Source organism: Tachyglossus aculeatus, chromosome 9, assembly GCF_015852505.1.
Source record: "Tachyglossus aculeatus isolate mTacAcu1 chromosome 9, mTacAcu1.pri, whole genome shotgun sequence".
In the NCBI taxonomy this organism is placed as follows: Eukaryota; Metazoa; Chordata; class Mammalia; order Monotremata; family Tachyglossidae; genus Tachyglossus; species Tachyglossus aculeatus.
Genome location: NC_052074.1, coordinates 22,209,373 through 22,230,006, shown reverse-complemented (window position 1 = coordinate 22,230,006; position 20,634 = coordinate 22,209,373). Strand labels below are relative to the sequence as shown.

Genomic DNA, 20,634 nt, shown 5'->3' with positions numbered 1-20,634 from the left:
TTGCTCCCTTAGAGGACTCCTCCAACGTTGGGATCCCCACTCTCACCTTGTCTGCCCCCATCTTTATCAGCAAGTTCAGCAGCGCAGCAACTTTTCTCAAGTGCCTACAGTGTGCAGAGTATTGTATTAGGCAACATTAGGGCTTTGGGGACATCCCATGGCTGTTTTTGATTGGTGAGATGATGGTCAAACTCCAGAATTGTTCTATAATATGAAACTTGTGGCCTCCCCATGAATTAGTCTCACCCTCAGCTTACGCACTGGCTCTGTGATGTTGGGGGTGACCATTCATTCATTCAATCATATTTACTGAGTGCTTCCTGTGTGCAGAGCACTGTACTAAGCACTTGGAAAGTATGATTTGACAATAGAGACAATCCCTGCCCATACAGATCATTTGCAGCAAAGTGTAAAATGAAGAAGGGGAAGTTGGTTTAGGCTTAGGCACTTGTATCTCAGGCCAGAATTAATACTGTGTTTAAATGGACTTAAAACGCAAATTCGAGGGAGGCTGAACACTAGTCTGTTCTCTGGTCCACTGCCCTTTGCCATTTGCCACCAGGATAAGTACAGGGGCTGTAAAAGAGGCTTGTGAGCAAAGGCTATTATTGTTTCCTCTCAGTGGTGTTTTGTCCTCCAAAGTACCACTGTTAAATGGCTGCTAGTGTATACCCAAAAGGATCACTTAGGTTTGAGCTATTTATAGGAAACTACCCCTCCAGGCTAACTCCTCACCCTGATGCTATTGGTATATGTTTTTTTTTTTAATTTGATTTTTTTCATTTTTGTTTATCATTTTATTCCATTTTCTGTTTGCTTTTTTTGAGTTTGGCTTTTGTATTAACCCCTGTTCATTTCTCCCTCTGTATGTGTTTGTGTTGTGCTTGCTGTCTTTGCCTCCATTGTTCCTAGGTTACAATACAGCCAGGATGTGTCCAATCACTTGCCTGATGAACATGCATTGATAGCCTCCTATGTGACCCGTCTGCAGAATGGTACACGGTTAGTGATAAGGCAAGGTCCCTGGGGGAAGGGTGGTGGGCAAGAATTTATTAATGGGGAATGGAGACTGTTCCTTACTTGGGAAATATCAACAAGGAGAGCGACACATCCTTGCTTTTCTTGGTCTCGGGATTTTAAAAGATTAAACATTTGCTGAAATCTTGCCCTGGCAAAGAGAATGATAATGACATCTCCCATCAAGTACGATGGGCTAGCCTAAATCCTGAGACTTCAAGATTGATTGTAGTGATACCCTTGAAGGAGCCCTCAACTAAATACCTGCAAGTTCAAGCTTTATAGTCCATGTTTGACTCCTGGAAGAAACTGAGAACCTCTAGTCATATATCCCCGATACACATCCATTCCCAAAGTCCTAGGTTACTGTTCTTCGAAGAAGTTCACCTTTGAGGTGAGTAATTCCCAACACCGAAGGTCACATAAACTAGTCAGCCACCTCTAGCACTAGCAAATGACTTAAACAGAGAGCACTTATGTAGAGGAGCCGGGCTTAGTGGAAAGGGCTAGGAGTCAGGAGACCTGGGTTTTAATTCCAGCTTTCTGGGTGACCTTGGACTCAATAAATACCTTTATTACGTTGCTACTGAGAAACACATAGAGGTTTCTGCTTTTCCTAATATGGCACAGTGGGTAGAACATGGGCCTTGGAGTCAGAGGGTCATGGGTTCTAATCCTGGCTCCACCACTTGTCTGCTGTGTGGCCTTGGGCAAGTCAGTTCACTTCTCTGTGCCTCAGTTACCGCATCTGTAAAATGGGGATTAAGGCTGTGAGCCCTATGTAGGACAGGGACTGTGTCCAACCTGATTTGCTTGTCTCCACCCCAGTGCTTAGTTCAGTGCCTGGCACATAATAAGCATTTATCAAATACCACAGTTATTATTAGCACCACTATATTAATATTTGATTTCTTCTTATTTGTGTTACTTGAAACATATATCTTTCAGTAACTTAGGTAGACTCAATCTTAGAACTCGCCTTCTACAAATTTGAAGGGCAACTGGAGGGAAGAGAATAGATATAGGTGTATATATAGATATAGTTTGACAGACCAGCAAAACATCGATTTTTATAGCATTGTTTATTAATAATAATTATTATTGTGGTATTTGTTAAGGACTTACTATGTGCCAGGCACTGGGGTAGATAAAGGCAATCAGGTTGGACACAATCCATGTTCCCCATGGGGCTCACAGTATTAATCCCTTTTTATAGATGAGGGGACTGAGGCACAGAGAAGTTAACCGTCTTACCCAAGGTCACACAACAGACCGGTGGTGGAGCTGGGATTAGAATACAGGCCATTCTGACTCCCAAGCCTGTGTTCTAACCACTATTCTCTGCCAAACTAGCCTTCTAGTAATTCCCCTCTTTCAACTCCTCCTCTGACCCTTTGTTCACTCCTGTCCCTCTACCTAAAAAATTCCTTTCTCCTTCACTTCTGCCAGATGACAGCTTTCCAGTCTCAAAGCTTTTGCTGAAATCCCAGTTCCTCTAAGACACTTTCCCTAGTTAATTTTCAGACCCATCAGTCACATCAGTCTAACAACTTCCCTTAGCACTTATAGATATACAACCTACCTTATAGCCTTTACAATTATATTGTTCTACATTCAGTACGTACATATTTATTCATCTGTTTCATGATGGAATGTAAGTTAAATAATGACAAGATAGTTTAAGATGAACATGCCAATGTGAACACACATAAAGCAGATTTTCAATAGGATTTGAGCAGTGGTAAAACATATATACCATGTGGTGATTTTTCTAACGTAACATTTTTTCCAGTAGAGCATGTTTTCCCTTTTTTGAGAGGTTATCTTTCTTTTTAAAAGGGACATGAGGAGAAGGTGGGAAGATGCAGAAAGCTCCTGATGTGGGAAAAGAGGAATGAATATGTTAGAAAACTTGCCATCTAGAACTCATTGTTGGTGAATTCTTGGAGACTCTTGGGGTCATTTAAGCAAAAGTGGCCATATGTCTATCCCCAAGATCCTTATTGTAATATTTGGCATTAGTCTCCTCCATCTATTGTCAGGTGGTGTTCAAGACTAGGCTTGGATGGATGAGCAATTAATTTGGCTGGAAGGCTGTTTCTGAGGTTTTGAAGCATACAGAGGCCGGAATGAGCGCTGATGTTCAGCGAATGGTTTGAAAGATGGAAACAACTACACTTCTTTCTGAGTCCATCACAGATTGAGTCGATAAACACCTCCTGCTGCTGCCCTCGCAATCACTGTCCTGGGTGCCACATGCTTTCAGACATTACTATTCTTAAAAGGCTGTTAGGTATGTACCTACAAAGAGCTGTTATAATAAACAGTAGTAGTAATAGCTGGCCTAGTGACAAGAACACGGGCTTGGGAGTCAGAGGACATGGGTTCTAATTCCTCTTCGCCACTTATCTTTCTGTGTGACCTTGGACAAGTCACTTAACTTCTCCATGCCTCAGTTACTCCATCTGTAAAATGGGGAATAAGACTGTGAGCCCCACATGGGACAACCTAATTACCTTGTTTCTACCCCAGTGCTTGCTTGGCACCTTAGTAAGCACTTAACAAATACCATAATTATTGTTATTATTATTAAGTCTCTGTGTGCTAAACCTTGCTCTAATTACTGGATCGGATTCAACACAGCTCCTACTCCACACACAGCTTGCCTTCTATGATGTAGGAAGAACAGCTGTCTTACCCCCAATTAACAGTTGAGGAACTTAAGATCCAGAACACTTTGGGTGACTTGCCGTGGTCATAGAGTAGGTCAATAGCAGATCTGGGGCTAGGACCCAGATATCCCAACTGCCAGTCACGTACTCTTTCCATTCATTCATTCAGTCATATTTATTGAGTGCTTACTGTGTGCAGAGCACTTCCTAAGCTCTTGGGAGAGTTCAATATAACGGTAAGCAGGCATGTTCCCTGCCCACAATGAGTTTACAGTCTAGAGGCATGGAGACAGACAGCAACACAAATAAAGTTACAGATATGTACATAAGTCCCAAGCGCTTTGTACAGTGCTGTGCACACAGTAAGCGCTCAATAAATACGATTGAATGAATGAATGAATGCTGAAGGGCTGGGAGCAGGGAAGAACAAAGGGAGCAAATCAGGGCAATGGTAGAAGAGGAAAGGTGGGACTTAGTCTTGGAGGGCCTCTTGGAGAAGATTTGCCTTCAATAAGGCTTTGAAGAGGAGGAGAGTGATTGTTTTTAGGATTTGAGGAGGGAGGGCACTCCAGGACAGAAACAGGATGTGGGCTAGGGGCCAGCGGCAATATAGGCACAGATCAAGGCACAGTGAGAAAGTTAGCATTATTCACGTATTCATTCAATCATATTTATTGAGTGCTTACTCTGTGTGGAGCATTGTACTAAGCTCTTGGAAAGTACAGTTCAGCAATAGAGACAATCCCTGCCCACACCAGGCTTACAGTCTAGAAGCGGGAAGACAGACCTCTAAACAAGTAAACAGGCATCAATATAAGTAAATAGAATTATAGACATGTAAACATCAAAACAAGTAAACAGGCAATAATATATATAAATAGAATTATAGATATGTACATATATACACAAGTGCGGTGGGGCAGGGGGGTAGAGGAAAGGAAGCAAATTGGGGCGATGGAGTGGGAAGGGGGAGCTAGGGGAAAGGGGGGCTTAGTCTGGGACCACACTAGACCACATTGCCATCAGTCTTTCTTTCTTTGACCTTAAACTCTTCTTTTGTGGGGTCTACTTTAGATCATGGCATAAGTATCCAGAGCATGTAACACCTACTAGCTGTTCATTTCTTCTCTCTACCGTTGTAGAGTTGCCTTTGGAGTTACTGTTTTCTGGTTACCTATTGTGTTTCGGTATCACTTTCAAGTTATCACCAGCCACGTTTCATTTCTAGGCCTTGTTTTTTGTTGTTGACTTTGGGGGGTGGCGGTTAATGGTATTTAAGTGCTTACTACATGCTAGGCACTGTATTAAGCACTGAACAAATACAAGCTCATCAGGTTGGCCACAGTCCATGTCCCACACGGGGCTCACAATTTTAATCCCCATTTTACAGATGAGGTAACTGAGGCACAGAGAAATTAAGTGACTTGCCTAAGGTCACACAGCAGAGAAGTGGTGGAGCTGGGATTAGAACCCAGGTCTTCTGGCTCCCAGGCTTGTGTCCCATCCATTAGGAGAAGCGTTCTTGCCTTTGCTGAGGGAAGTAAGGTAGATGCCAATTATGATTCAGGAAGAAGTCACTGAGAATAGCGCTAGATGCCTGAAGCACTGAGTTCTAATTGAAGTGCTGCCATTTTCATCCTGTATGAGCCTAGTCTACTCTCTTATAGTCAATCAGAAGTGTTTATTGTGTAGATTCATTCGGTGCCAATCTCTTTGGAGAGTATAATAGAGGTAAAAAGCACAAATATCCCTCCTGAAGGAGCTTATAATTCAACAAATTACCACCTCTATTATCAATTTTCTATATATGACAGCACCCTGGTTGAGTTTTTAGATGTGCAGAGAACTCCAGTTCTTCTTCAGTAAGGCTGTTGTTTTACATCTAAGTTTTGATAGCGCTTCATGTCTTTTTATTGGTTGGATTTATTTTACTCTGTGTGCAGTGAAGTCTCAATGTATCCTGGTTGGAAATTACTGTCTCACCTATTTCATGAGCCGGTTTTCTTCTCTGTAAATTAGAGCTGTTTTTGTAGGCAGGAACCTCTAAAAGGTAGAGGTTTTTTTGTATTTTGTTTTAAGTATATGTAGATGATAGCTGTTATTATTAATAATAATAATTATAATGATATTTGTTAAGCACTTACTATGTGCAAAGCACTGTTCTAAGCGCTGGGGGGGATACAAGGTGATCAGGTTGTCCCATGTCAGGTTCACAGTCTTAATCCCCATTTTACAGATGAGGGAACTGAGGCACAAAGAAGTTAAGTGACTTGCCCAAAGTCAAACAGCTGACAAGTGGCAGAGCTGGGATTTGAACCCATGACCTCTGACTCCAAAGCCCGGGCTCTTTCCACTGAGCCATGCTGCTTACTGATCCTAGCAGTTTGACCACTCTTTACAAAGCCATACTTCATACCCTTGGTCCAGGACACGATTTAAGAAAACGAAATTACGTGCTGCTCCAGTAGTTTTGCTTTTCAAGCCACCCCGTCAACCCAGGATTGAATCTAGTATCCCCTTGGGGGCCAGGGACCACGTACAATAATTAACTGTGTACTTTTTTCCAGTATTTAATATGGGGTTTTGCAAACAGTAGGCACTTCATAAATACTATTAGTATTACTTCCAGGAGGCATTGATTTCAGGGCCCAGCACTGCCCTGAATACAGTCTAGGGTGGGGCCATTTAAGGAGCAGTTCTCCTCTTTAATCCCTCCCCTGTTCTCAGCCTAGTCCCTGGATTGCCAGTTTTACCCTCAGATGTCAAATTCTGCTTCATGGGGGCAGGGATGAGCGAGACAGGTGGCTTTACCACTAGTTGGGTAAGGCCCAGAAAAAGAAGCTCCTTCAGATTGGTGGCTCCATGTGACCATCCGTCCCTTAAACCGGTTCTGATCAAAAGAATAAACACCCAAAATAGGAGGGAGGAGAGGGTTTTTAATCTAGCGTTATGCTGACTCTGCCACCACCAAATGGCTGTTCACAGCCCTCCAGCTTAAATCTCCAGGACCGACATTATTGAAGAATCTTAACAAACAGGGTCTCACAGCTAGTTTCCTGTCTGTGACATGACATTTCAGGACCTCTTTTTGTCAGCTAAAAATGAGGGTGTAGTCAAGCTAATCCATCATTGGGAGATTGGTTAGATGACTGAAGTGTAAGGAATGGTCCAGAAATTCTTTAAAACGCATAAGCGGGACCCAAATGCTCAGTGTAATCATTTTGCTGTAAGATTTCCCCTAGGTCCTAGCATAGGTAAACTCATATTTGGTTTGTTACCACCTCATTCTTTCTTGTGGAGAAAGGCCAATCAATCCTTACTATCCCCAGGCTTGGAGCAGGTGTTTCTGATGGTGTCTGTTGTCCTTTGGCAGTGTCCTGGACAGCCCCAGCCGACTGGATGAGGAGCACCGCCTGATTGCTCGCTACGCTGCCCGCTTGGCTGCAGAGGCAGGAAATACTGTAAGTATATGGTATTCCCCTCCCCCCCATCCTTAAATAAGAGAGCCAGGTGCTCTTCCTGGCTTTGATCCATCCCATGAGTGATGCTACTTTGTTGCCAGTTGGCTTTTTTCTTTATTTAATCAGATCAGTCTCTCCATTCTTACTATATGTAAGTGAGCGCGCATCCACACACAAACACATTTTTCAAAAATCTCTGTCTCCACCCCTTCTTATTTTCTTCCAGCCCCTCCATCAACTGGGGTTTTACTCCCTGTTCTTCCCTCTTTAATTTCCAAACAAGCTGGGACCAGATTTGTTGAGGAAAAGGGGAAGTCCCTGCTATCGCCAAGAAAATGTCAGAGGTCTCTCTGCAGGGACTCCTGGGCCTCCAGCTTCTCCCTTTTCCGAAGTGTTCTATTCATTGCAGCCAAAATCGTATTGCTAGCTTCAACCTTGTCAGCTGTACAATTCATGACCCTTTAATGGTTCTCCACTGCCTTCCAAATTTAAAATAGTACAAAATCTGATCCATTGTCTTAAAAACCTTTCCAGTCCATCCCCTCCTACTTGTGAGCTCACGTCTCCCATTCAGTCCTAGCCAACACCATCCCTTACAGCCAGGTTTGCCACCTTGTAGCCTTCTCTCTCACCTATAAGTCTTTGGCCAAGCTTTTCCTAATGCAGATAACTTCTCTTCTCCTGTACATGACATAACATCTCTCCCCTCTTTCAAATGCTTCCTTCAGAAAGCTGTCATCATTAAACCCCCCCCAATATAAGTGAGACCCGTTCACCTCCTCTGCATATATTCATGTTGCCCTCTTATCAGTCCATTTTATTTTCCCTATTAGGCTGTAAATTCCTTAAGGACAAGGACTGTATCTGTTTTGGGTTTTTTTTACCTGTATTCAAGTTGTTGGTATGGGGCTGTGGATCCCACCAGCACTTAGTAAATTTTTTTTAATGGTATTTGTTAAGCACTTGCTTGTGCCCTGAACTCTACTAAGCGCTGGGGTAGATCCAGGGCAATCAGGTTGGACACAGTCTGTGTCCCACACTTGGCTCACAGTCTTAATCCCCATTTCACAAATGAGGCAACTGAAGCCCAGAGAAGTTAAATGACTTACCCAAGGTCACACAGCAGTTAAGTGGTGGAGCCAGGTTTAGAACCCAGGTTCTCTGACTCCTGGGCCCATGCTCTTTCCACTAGGCCACACTGCTTCCCTGTGTATTGACTAATTAGTCTAAACCTGTGGACTCATTTTGACTATGCTTAGAACAGAGTTAATGAACTCCAGGGGCTTCTAATGGTCTTTCTAGAAAGACTTTTGTAGCAGTGGAATGACTAGGAATGAATGACCTGAAGGGCTGTGATTTCTGGACCTGGTGTGAGGTGAAAGAAGAGGATCATCGAACTTGAGGTGAGAGTGGTGCAGAAAATGAGGATGCATTTGATTTCACAGTCTAATTCCTTATGGTCACACATCCGATTCTGAAAGTCACATGTGTAAATGTCTAGTAAAATGTGAAGAAAATAAAAAAAATTGAGTAAACACAAAAATGTTGGTTAATTAGTTAACACTTGAACACTCCCTCATTCCAGTCAAACCTGTTCTCCTTTTTGTGCAGAAAGTAAACTGGAGGTATAAGGTAATTTAGCTTTGAGAAGGGGAATCTATGTACCTCTTAAAAGCAAACAAGATAAAGATGTGTAAACCCTGCACTGCCTCTGTATAACCTCCCCAGGGCCCTGTGGAAATGCTTAACTTTTAAAGGGATCCATTTAAATGGGTTTACATAGCACTCTCCACCTTCAGATCTCTTTCTAAATAGTTGTTCATTAATGAAATTCTGGTCCCATCTAGAAATCGTTGACTTTCTTCCAGCAATGAGAAAATCAGAGCTTCTCTTTCTCAAACCTGCATTAAAATATCTGCTCTTCTGCCCAACTAACCAACAGGAAACTCTTACTACCTCTTTGCTCCAGGAACTTGGGAAAATATCCAGTTTGCAAATGACTGCACAAAAGCACCCTTAATAAATGGTGTTGACTGACAAACAGATTATCTTTGCAATGGCTCTTTCTCAATTTGTGAGAGCATTGAATTCTGCTAACAAGAACTCTGCTCTCTGCTCTCTGCTCCAGTGTGGGCTACCTGTTCATTTGGTTGGTGGGCATGAGCAGAAATTGATGGTAGTCACTTTTACTCTAGAATTTCTTCTGAATGATTTCACCACCAGGCTAGGGGAAAAGCAAATAAGGATGAAAAAGTACTGAAAATAAAGGGAAAAATAGCTTGCCTTGCTGTCCTCCTGATGTGTGAGCCTGGGTTTGTTCAAGATACACTTCCTGACCTTTTTGAATGTCCTTTCAGGATGTTTCAGCCTAGGGGATCTGTCTCTGCCTGGGAGAGCAGTTCTTCAAATCCATTGTTGCTTGCCAAGATAAATAGCTGAGAGACACAGTTTCTGCTTTTGGGCTTCCTTACCATCTGTGGTGTAGATAGATCAGTCAATCAATTATCAGACAGATAATTGCTCTCCCCCACTTCAAAGCCTTATTGAAGGCACATCTCCTCCAAGAAGCCTTCCCTGACTAAGTCCTCCTCTCCTCCCATTCCCTTCCACACCAATCTTACTTGCTCCTTCATTCATCCTCACCTCTCATCCCCACAGCTCATATGTATAGATCTGTATATATCTCATTTATAATTTTGTAGTACTGTCTGTCTCCCCCTCTAGACGGTGTGCTTGTTGTGGGCAGGAATGTGTCCGTTGTTATATTGTACTCTCCCAAGCTCTTAGCACAGTGTTTGGCACACAGTAAGTGCTCAATAACTACAAATGAATGAATGAATCAATCAATGGTATTTATTGAGCACTTGCTGTGTTCAGAGCACTGTATTAAGTGCTTGAGAGAGTACACTACAACAGAGTTGGAAGGCACGCTCCCTGCCTAAAATGAGCTTACAATTAAGAGGAAGAGACAGATAGTATTATAAAATTATAAATGACACTGATGTGATGGAACTGAGAATGTCCTCTGCAGCAAGAAGGGCACCAACAATGTAAAGTCATGAAGGTCTGCAAAGGGTTATGAAAAGAGAGAAAAGCCAAGGAAACACAATTAGGATAAGCAGGGCTTAATATCCTGTTACAGGTGGCCCCGTCACAGCCCCCCACACCTCCACCGTGTTGTCAGAAAGCTTAATTCTGTTGTGGATACATCCAGATGGTGCTTCTGTCAGAGCCTGACCTGCTCCCAAGTTATTAGCTTGGCTTTTCTCAGAGACCGCCCAGCCGATTCTCCCACTCCCAGAGTGCAGAAGGGTTAGGATTAGCAGACTGCAGCCTCCAAACCCTGCCCACGACCAAACCTTGTGCCTGACAATGGCCAGACTTCACCTGACAGACCAGGGTCTGTTCGGCTATTAATCAGACACATCTTTTTGGTACTGAGCCAGCTGGTCCCTGCAGGTGGAGGAGTTTTAATCCTGAAATTCTAGAATACGGGGAATGCACATTTACTTACTGCGTTGTTTTGTATTTCACTTGCTACCAAAATGTAGCACTGGGGGCACTGGGAATGTCAGACTCCCTGCCTGATTCCTGAAGGCTTTCTTTAGACATTCCTGAAGCTACCCGGGAGTTCAGAGTTGCAGGACAGTTGGGGCAGCTCCTCTTTCTGCCAGGTCATCAGTATGCTTCCAAATAGGAATTGTGAAGTAGGCAGCAGTAAGTAGCGTGAGCCCCCCGACCCCTCCCCACTCGCCCTGACACCCAACCTCCAGGGCCCGTCACGGAGAAGAGAGGACTTGCCACCTTCTTGCCACCGGCGCTCTCACTAACAGCTGTTCCAGCCCAGCAAGGACTCAAAACAAGCAGGAAATGCCTTCTCAATTTTTAGAACATTGAGGAGCACTGCCCTGCCCTGGCCAATAGCTCTGATTTCTGTACCTAATGGCCCGAGCCATGAGAAGTCCCAAATCCTACTACTCCTGTTGCATTTATTATCATCCTTGTCGTTTATATTTTTGTTTCTTCTTTTCTTATGTATAATAATAATAATGGCATTTATTAAGCGCTCACTGTGTGCAAAGCACTGTTCTAAGCGCTGGGGAGGTTACAAGGTGATCAGGTTGTCCCACTTGGGGCTCACAGTCTTAATCCCCATTTTACAGATGAGGGAACTGAGGCACAGAGAAGTTAAGTGACTTGCCCAAAGTCATACAGCTGACAAGTGGCAGAGCTGGGATTTGAACCCATGACCCCTGACTCCAAAGCCTGTGCTCTTTTCCACTGAGCCACGCTGCTTCTCCCAGTCCCATCTGCCTTTATTGGGATTGTGAGCCCTGTTAGGGCCAGGGCCCATGTTTGCACCTCATATGTGTATTTCTTTTTCAGTGCTTAATGCAGTGCTTGGCTTATGGCAGGAGCTTAATAAATACTGTTAAAACAACAATCACTACTACTACTAGGACCCCTAATCTTTAGGAGGCATTTCTAGTTTGTACTCAAATCAGCAAACACTGCATGAGGATCATTAAGATTGTAATTGGACCCAACAATACTGCATTCTCTTATTCTGACATCTTCATCAGGCACACCTATAATTTCCAAGGGTGGGACAACGAAACTAAGAAGGGAATCAAAATTGGGAGGGAGAGGAAAACCTGGAAACCAAAACCATAGAAGGCACCACTCACAAAAAAAGAAGGAACAGGGTTAATGGCAGGAGGAGTGAATGCAATGGTGTTACAGCATGGTGTAGTAGATAGATAGAACACGGGCTTAGGAGTCAGAACGTCATGGGTTCTAATCCCAGCTCCACCACTTATCTGCTCGGTGACCTTGGGCAAGTCGCTTCACTTCTCTGTGCCTCAATTACCTCATCTGTAAAATGGGGATTGAGACTGTGAGCCCCTCAAGGGACAGGGACTGTGTCCAACTCAATTTGCTTGTATCTACCCCAGCACTTAGTACAGTGCCTGACACACAGTAAGTACTTACTAAATATCGTCATCATCATCATTACTATTATAGGTGTCAAAGGTTTAAGATTACTGGGGCCACAGGGGCCTTACTTGTTGCATGACTCCCAATCAGTGATAGCCTTTAGTATCAGTAGAAGCTACCTCCAATAAAGGGCTGTGTACCATGCTGAATAGTGTATTAGGTGGTTGGAAGTTATAGAGGTGTTATGTTTTACTTCTAAATTTACCATGAAATGCCCAGTCGTGTTTTGCAGTAACCAAGCAGAAAATTCCTTTCAGCAAGCACTGTCTCCGGAATGATTGTCCATGGGTCCTGACCTTGAGTAAATCGGCTTCCCTGTCCCTCTTTATAACATGAAGCAATTACTTGGTGACTCAAATCCCAAAATCAATAGCAGATCAGCAAATGTCTATGCAGAGTAAGTGCAACCTGAGGCAAGCCCTTTATTTCAAGGCCCAAGGAAGGAGAAGAGAAGCTTCACTTGAGCTTCCAGTAGTATCAATGAGCAAATTCTCTTGAAATAATGGTCATGGCCTCTCCTGTTGTAGCCTCGGCTTAAAAAATATAGAACAGCTGTATTATGAGCAAATAGATTTCCTTTCTAGCTGCTGATCTTTCTTTCTTCAAAGGAGAAAAGGCCCAGATGGGAAATTTATTTTTTAAAGTGTTGTCTTTAAGCATGTTGCAGGATCACCCGCTTTACTTTGCTATTATGATTTTGGAAGCCGTATATAAAGAGCAGATCATTGCATCCTTCAACTCCAGCTGAAAACAAGGCCCCAGTTTTTGCTATGATGGGGCGAATGATGCTGTTTCTGGGTTTTGGAAAGAGAAGACAAAGCGTGAGGTGAAAAAATATGCTCTTTGCGCAATTAGAGCCCATGTGATCCAGTCAAATTGCCAAACCCTGACTTCTACCCAATATCCTGTAACCCCTATCTCTTTTAAGACCCCCCCCTCGGTTGTGAGATGGTGAAGAGACAGAGGAAAAGGAAGAGCAGGAGCTAATCCAATGTCAGACCCTTCTGTATTTTGGTGTTGGTGATTGGTTATCCCAGGCCCTCAGGGAAGGCAGCAGCAGCAGCAGGGATCTAGCCTATCCCTAGACCTGTGGTAGGTGCCGTAGTTTACAATCATTGCCTTTTCCCCACCCCTGGCTTTTCACAGCAACCCCGTCCCCCCGCTGACCTAGGCTTCAGCTTTGATGCGAACAAGCAGCAGAGGCAACTGATTGCAGAACTGGAAAACAAAAACAGGTAAGATCCTAAGAGGGTGAGCTGACCTACCATGACTTCAGGGGTCAGATATACGTCTAGACTCCCTGGACGTGTAGCCGTACATGCTCACTGGATGAACATCCTCTTCCCAGTACACTGGTGAGCGTTGCTGCCATCTTGTTTCAAAAAGTGCAAGAGCTGTTGACTTAAAACTCACGATATTAATCTGCAAATATTTATTATTTATTTAATTTAAAGATGGAGGGGCATCCCCAGCTTCTGTTTCATTTTTGCCTTAAACTACCAGCTACTGCTCATTTTCCTCAGTGCTCCTACCTGTATTCTTTTCCCTTGAAGTTCCCTAGTTTCTGATGGACCAAACTAGTTAAACCCACTGATCCTCAAATTTTAAGTGACTAGAAAATGAATTGGCTGCTCAGAGTAATCATGAGATTAATGCTGTGGAGTTGGGCTGAGAGCCAGTTAAAGGGCGGCCAGGCCAAATCAGTGGGATAAGCATTGCCCAGACGAGACCCTGAAGCCCAACACCCCATCTAGAAGTTGGAGATTTGGGCTACTGGTCCCGCTTGGTTGGTTGGACTCGATAGTTCGATTTCCTCACATTGATGCTTTCTGAAAAATCTCTGCCTCTGACAGTTCCTTACATGGCTAACTCCCCGGGTTTCTCAGATAGAGTTGGGCATCTGCCATATTCCAGCTAAACGGCCCGTGGTTTGAAAGCCATTTCCACCACAGTAGCTACCTCGAGAGATTCTGTGTTGGCCTCCTGGCTAGGCAACATATTCCTTGCATCCCTGTCCGAACATAGTGAGTTACAAGCCTGTGCTGTTGAGTGGGATTCTGGTAACAGACTCTGCCTTCTTCTGTTTAAACACAAATATGCTTATTTGCATTCCAACAAGCTTCCTTGAAAGATGTTTCTGATTTACCACAGTGCAGAAATGAACAAGTATGTAGCAGGTATGTCCTAGAGCCTCACGCACAGTATATTCATTAAGTAGCCTCCAAGTGAAAGTGAAAAAAATTATTTTAACAGACCCGCAACCAGGCTTGGGGATTTTTAAGAGAAGGGGACAGGGATTTTGACAGGGATTCTTTGCCTTTACCAGACGAGAGGAACAAGGTAGCCTGGCCCAGTTACTGGTTCTAGTATGTGGGGCTTTCCTAGGTTGTGGGCAGCAGCCAGGCTGCAACGTGCCTATGTAGAGGACTGCACTGATGAGAAAGCATCAAGTAAAGCTGGGCTTGAGGTCAGTTTTTGCCTCGCATTTTGATCGCAGACTATTTGGGGGCAGAGAGCCTGAGTTTGAAAAGAAGAAAAAGAAAATAAGTTTGGAGACCATAGTCCCATCCTTCCCTACATTTCATTTCTTCTTATTTCCTTCTCTCTTTCTGTAGAGAGATCCTGCAAGAGATCCAACGCCTCCGTCTGGAGCATGAACAGGCTTCACAGCCAACTCCTGAGAAGGCCCAGCAGAACCCCACACTGCTGGCAGAGCTCCGGCTGCTGAGGTAGGAAGGAACTCCTATTCAGTTATGAACATCCCTCTGTTTTGAACTCCGACAGAGAGTTCTGATAGTGCTCAGGGAGGATGGGTTTGGGGAGACTTAGTGGTGTGGGTAGGTTGAGCTTTTTGGTCAACGACTCACCTTTTCGGCACAGGGAATCACCTGATTGGGAGCTCAACTTGAGTTCTTCTCTCAAGGGGTCTGAAGGGGGCACTGAATGTAAGTCAGTTTAGGTGTTTGCCACGCTTGGGCCCTTAAAGAACTCAAAGGCACTCAGTCACAAACCCAAAAATGCAAGATGGGACAGAGGGCCCGCCATTTACAAAGCTTGCCTTGGGACTCCCAACCCAGAATAACTGGGCTGTTTCCACCAATCCAAGTAGCCTCTTTGAGGGTAGTACTGAGCAGTTCCTCTCGTTAGTGGTCCGTTAGCACGGTTATTGAACCGCTAGCACAGTTGTTATGAGAAGCAGCATGGCTCAGTGGAAAGAGTACGGGCTTTGGAGTCAGAGGTCATGGGTTCAAATTCCGGCTCTGCCAATTGTCAGCTGTGTGACTTTGGGCAACTCACTTAACTTCTCTGTGCCTCAGTTCCCTCATCTGTAAAATGGGGATTAAGACTGTGAGCCCCCTGTGGGACAACCTGATCACCTTGTAACCTCCCCAGGGCTTAGAACAGTGCTTTGCACATAGTAAGCGCTTAATAAATGCCATTATTATCATTATCATTATTATAAATGCCATCATTGTTGTTATTATTGAGCAGGGATCTCAGTCTTTAAATATAGCTTCATGAGGAGGTAGATTTTCTTAAGAAGTTCCTTTTTTTGTTTCCTTCCTCTCTTGCATCACAAACTTGGCTTTGCAATAATAATAATAATTGTGGTGGTGGTATTTGTTAAGCACTTACTCTGTGCCAAGCACTGTATTGCGTGCTGGTTGTTCAAGGCAACCAGATGGAACTCACACTGTAAAATCAGAGACTGCAACACAGACTGCTAGATTTATTAAAGAGTGACAGCAAACCAGGAGTTTTATGGCATGAACCTTGAAACATCAATCAGTCTTGTGATTACTGAGTGTTTGCTGTGTTTGGTGCACTATACCAAGCGCTTGGGAGAGTACAGTATAAACAACATAAGTGCTGTGGGACTGAAGGTGGGGGTGAGAAAAGGGCACAAATCAAAGTGCAAGGGTGACACAGAAGGGAGAAAGGAGTAGGGGAAATGAGGGCTAAGTTGGAGAAGGGCTCTTGGAAGGGATATGACCTTAATAAGACTTTGAAGGTAGGGAGCGTGCAGGTTATGAGGGAGTTTCAGGCCAGAGGCAGGATGTGGGCAAGAGGTCAGTGGCAAGATAGATGAGAGTGAGATCCATTGATTAGATTGGTGTTGAAAGAGCGAAGTGAGCATGCTGTGTTGTAAAAGGAAATCAGGGAGGCAAGATAGGAAGAAACAAGGTGACTGAGTTTTAAGAGACAGTGGTAAGGAGTTTCTGTTTCATGTAGAGGTGGATGGACAAGCCCTGAAGGTTCCTGAAAAGTGGGGAAACATGGAGGGGATGATTTTTTAGAAAAGTGATCCAGGCAGCAGCGTGAAGTGTTTGCCCCAGCCCCACGGCACTAATGTATACATAATAAAAAAAAAAAAGTAATGATGGCATTTGTTAAGCACTTACTATGTGCAGAGCACTGTTCTATACATCTATAAATTACATATTAAAAATTATTTTTTCCTATTAATGTCTGTCTCCCCATCTAGACTGTAAGTATGTTGAGGGCAAGGAATGTGTCTGCAAACTCTTTTGTATTGTACTCTCCCAAGTGTGTAGTACAGTGCCATACTTAGGATAAGTACTCAGTAAATCCCACTGATTGATTGGGGAGAGGCAGGGAGGCTGATGAGTAGTCCAGGTGGGATAGGATAAGTGCTTGGATCAACGTAGTAGAGGTTTGGATGGAGAGTAAAGGGCAGATGATTGTTCTTCGTTCTTCCTCTCCTTTGATTTGAAAGGGCTGTACAAAACATTTAATTGCAATTCCCCCTCCCCCAACTCTTGCATCTTAACTATCTCTGTTAAAGACAGCTGAATTTGGGCTCTCAAGCTACTGCCAACTTCCCCGGGGGTCTGGCATAGTTTTTCAAAAAGGCGTAACTGACTTCATTTCCATTCATTTCTCCACATCTGGACCTCACTTGGGTTGCGGTCCTTTCCCTCCTGGGGCCCTCTTACCTCCCTCCCTCCCCACAACCCGCCCCACATCCCCATTCCTCAGACAGTCCCTGTGCCTTAGGAGTGTAGCCCTAATAGAGCAGCAAAAGCATCTCAGGCTCAGCTCCTTTCACATCAGAATTGAATGTAGTTCTGATTATTAAATTACAGGTATCGATCTGGTAAAGCATTCTGCTGGCAATCCATTGTCATGGCAATTGGCATAATCACACTGCCCTGAGAGACCAAGTTCAGTTCTTTGGTGATTGCCTTAATAAGGCAATCCTCTGGCTCTAGCCAGTTTGCAGTGTATAGAATGAAACTGACTTCATGTTTAAAAGCTGCTTGATGGCTCCAGTGGGACTGCTTTCCCCAGGTATTTCTGTAAATTCCGGAATGGGGCGATTTCCTCTGGGGAACTTCCCCCCACCCACCCTGCACCCCCCGGCACCCTCCAGTTGAATTTAGAAACTATTGGCAAAGAAAGTGGCATAGCACATGTCCTTCAGCAGGTGTTGGGTTAGCTGTTAATTTAGCCCATCTGCTTGTCAAATTTCGGGACCCAAGTATTGACCCTAGGAGCAAATGGCCAAATGGCCTGCACCATCACATTGGTCAGTTGACAAAATGTCATCCCAGAGATCAAGACTCCATCAAATGACAAATTAGCACAGTGGCAGAGGGAAACGTTTGCCATTTGTCACGTGTTCACACCTGGACAGCTTAAACATCCTGGCTTTGGTAAATGTCTGTCTTTTTGTTGTAAGTGCCTTAGAGACACAAGAATGCATAAACCCACTCTTGGCTCTGTTTTGGGGCACCCAAACTCTTGTTCTTCAGAGTATTGGACTGTGCAAATTCATGCCTGAACAATTATAAAGAACTTTGAGTTTAGAGGGGGAAAAAAAGGCATGCAAAGCCTTTTCCTCCTGAAACTGCCAGAAATCCATGTTTAGAGCTTAAGTTTAGCTGTTCTTTGTTCATTTCTATGAGATTTCATGCCTGTGGATGCTTTTTGTATTTGAAGATGCTTTTGCTGTTAGTATTTCTACCCTTTGTCTAAGTCCCTCCCACAGGTAGAATCTGCTTCCCAAAAAGGGATTGGACCAGAATCCTAGAGTTTAAGACAAACCCAGAAGTGTGGGTCTCTGTGCAACAAGCCACCCAAGCCTGATGGCAAGGAATGGTGTTCACACACAATTGCCCCAGGCACCCACAAAAACAGCTGCTGCTCCCTTGCCTGAAGAAGGCCCCAAATCGGGGCACTCAGGCTCACGCCCAACCTAAGCTCATCCAAGCTCACACACTTGGGTCTGAGACTTTTGGGCATTTGATATTCGCCAGCTTTCAGCCTCACAGCACTTATGTACATAGCAGTACATTCTATATCAGAAATTATTTATATTAATGTCTGGCTCCCTCGCTGGACTGTAAGCTTGTTGTGGGTAGGGAACATTTATACTGACTGCTTTGTATTGTACTCTCCCAAGTGCTTAGTACAGTGCTCTGCACACAGTAAGCGCTCAAATACCTTTGTTGATGATGATGATCCCACCATGCCACCATCCCGTGACCTTGCCCAAATCGACCCACGCAAGGCCCTTGTCGTGGCTCCATCCAAGAGCACGCTGCTGTTTGCTCTCCGACTCTGCCTCACAGGCTCTAACATTTTCTCTCAAATTTGTCCAGACTGCCTGATCCTGAGCTAGGAATTTGGAGACCTGTGTTCACTTGGAAGTCCCTTGTAACAGTCACTTTCCCTTTCCCTTGGTGCTTGGGATCTCTGAGAAAAGAAGGAGATATGTCAGAGTTGAAAACTTTGCAACCCCAAGACAGGTAGCCACACAGAGGGCAGTTTTCTCCCAGGTGATGTTTGACTCGTCAACTCACCACAGGATCAGCCCAATACATCATCTGCTGAACATAATGTTTCACTAATATGAAGGAAAATTGGGAAGCAGCATGGCCTAGTGTATAGGGCTGCTCTGCCACTTGTCTGCTGTGTGACTGTGAGCAAGTCACTTTGTTTCTCTGTGCCTCAGTTACTCCATCTGTAAAATGGGGATTAAAACTGTGAGCCCCATGTGGAACATGGACCGTGTCCAACCGAACTTAGCTTATATGCCGTACTTAGTACAGTGCCTGGCACATAGTAAGCACTTAACACATACCATTCATTTTTTTTTTTGCGCTACCAAACCTCTATATTCCCTGGCCAATTTTCATCTCTCTCTCTGATTTCAGGTGAACCTGCTTTATTGCAGCTTTAAGATTGAAGATTTGGCTTTCCCAAGGCAAAATCAGGAGGCACTTTGTTTAGCTCCTCCTAATTGTAGGACACTGCATGAAGCAGAATAATGGCCTCCCTCTACAGCAAACCATCTGGGAATTTTAATTTAAGGCCAAAGTTGTGAATATTCAATTGTAGTTAATGAAGGCCTTCCTTCTCCTCCTTTCCCCCTGCCCTCTTACATCCATCTGCTCTTTTTATATTGTTTTTACCATCTTTATCTCTTATTTTTATTTTGGGGACTTGATAGTCATGTTACATATAGCAAAACTTAAGAGCTGGAGAAAGGAATCCCTTTTACCCCCCCACCTATGGTCTTAGAACCTTGTTGCTTAGCATCTGCCTTCTCTGGACACTCAGATCAGACTGCTTCCAAGCATGTGCTTTCCTCTTGCTGTAAAAGAAGAATCCACAAGGGTAGTGGAAAGATAAAATGGGATAATAAATATAAGCATGCCATAAAATGAAAGCAACATAAAAGATGATGTTCTAATTGGAACCTTTTAAAAAAGTAGCATTGAAAAATGTTGCTTTCAATTCATCAAGAATGAAAGTCTTCAGGATATAAATTATCCCAGTGGTCTTTTTATAATTCATTTTGCTCTGAAGTTTTGTTTTTGATCAGAAGTTTCCCTCATTAACAGGCAGAGGAAAGATGAGCTGGAGCAAAGAATGTCTGCATTGCAAGAAAGCAGGCGAGAGCTGATGGTGCAGCTAGAAGGGCTAATGAAATTGCTGAAGGTAAGAGCCAAAGGCAACCTGGAAAACCAGTCTCCCAAATCCCAAGTCTTTCCTATCCCTTCCTCTCCTTCCTCTTCCCCCTCTTCCTCTGTCTGCCCTGCCTGACTAGGTTCAACTTAAGGGGCTTGTGGACAACTGTCCCAGGGCCTCTGCAGGGTGGCTCAAATTGTTGTGGGCATTGGTGGGGCAATCCACAAAACCCTGTCTCTGCCCCTTCCCCAACCCCACCCCTTTGCCACGTCATGATGACACCGACCCTTGGAAGCTCCGTCCAGTGGTCTGGACTCCTGGAAAAGTTGTCTAGTCTATTTGGTATCCTTACCCGGGTTGAAGCCATAAATCAGTCCAACTGCTGTTTCCTGAAACTTCCAGTAGCTCCCTGAAATCCTGCAAATGAGAAAAGTACAGTCTAGGGGCACTGCAGGGGCTGGGAAAGGCAAGAGGCATTCTGGTTTCATATTTTCAGAAAAAAAAAATGCCTGAGAACAATCAGACCCCAAAGCTAGTGTCATGGACTG

The 20,634-nt window shown here is 44.1% G+C and overlaps 1 protein-coding gene across 12 annotated transcripts in view; it reads left to right on the top strand.

The window, feature by feature from the left end:
• DTNB (dystrobrevin beta) overlaps positions 1-20,634 on the top strand; it is a 221,081-nt gene that overhangs the window by 150,349 nt on the left and 50,098 nt on the right. For 6 of the 12 annotated variants that reach the window (XM_038751191.1, XM_038751190.1, XM_038751188.1 and 3 more), the window contains exons 11-15: positions 913-1,014; positions 7,063-7,150; positions 13,295-13,383; positions 14,764-14,877; positions 20,020-20,116. In XM_038751191.1, the coding sequence (XP_038607119.1) occupies positions 913-1,014; positions 7,063-7,150; positions 13,295-13,383; positions 14,764-14,877; positions 20,020-20,116 (490 nt within the window). The remainder of the gene's footprint in view (positions 1-912; positions 1,015-7,062; positions 7,151-13,294; positions 13,384-14,763; positions 14,878-20,019; positions 20,117-20,634) is intronic. The other 6 variants (XM_038751200.1, XM_038751189.1, XM_038751198.1 and 3 more) reach the window with 2 other exon arrangements.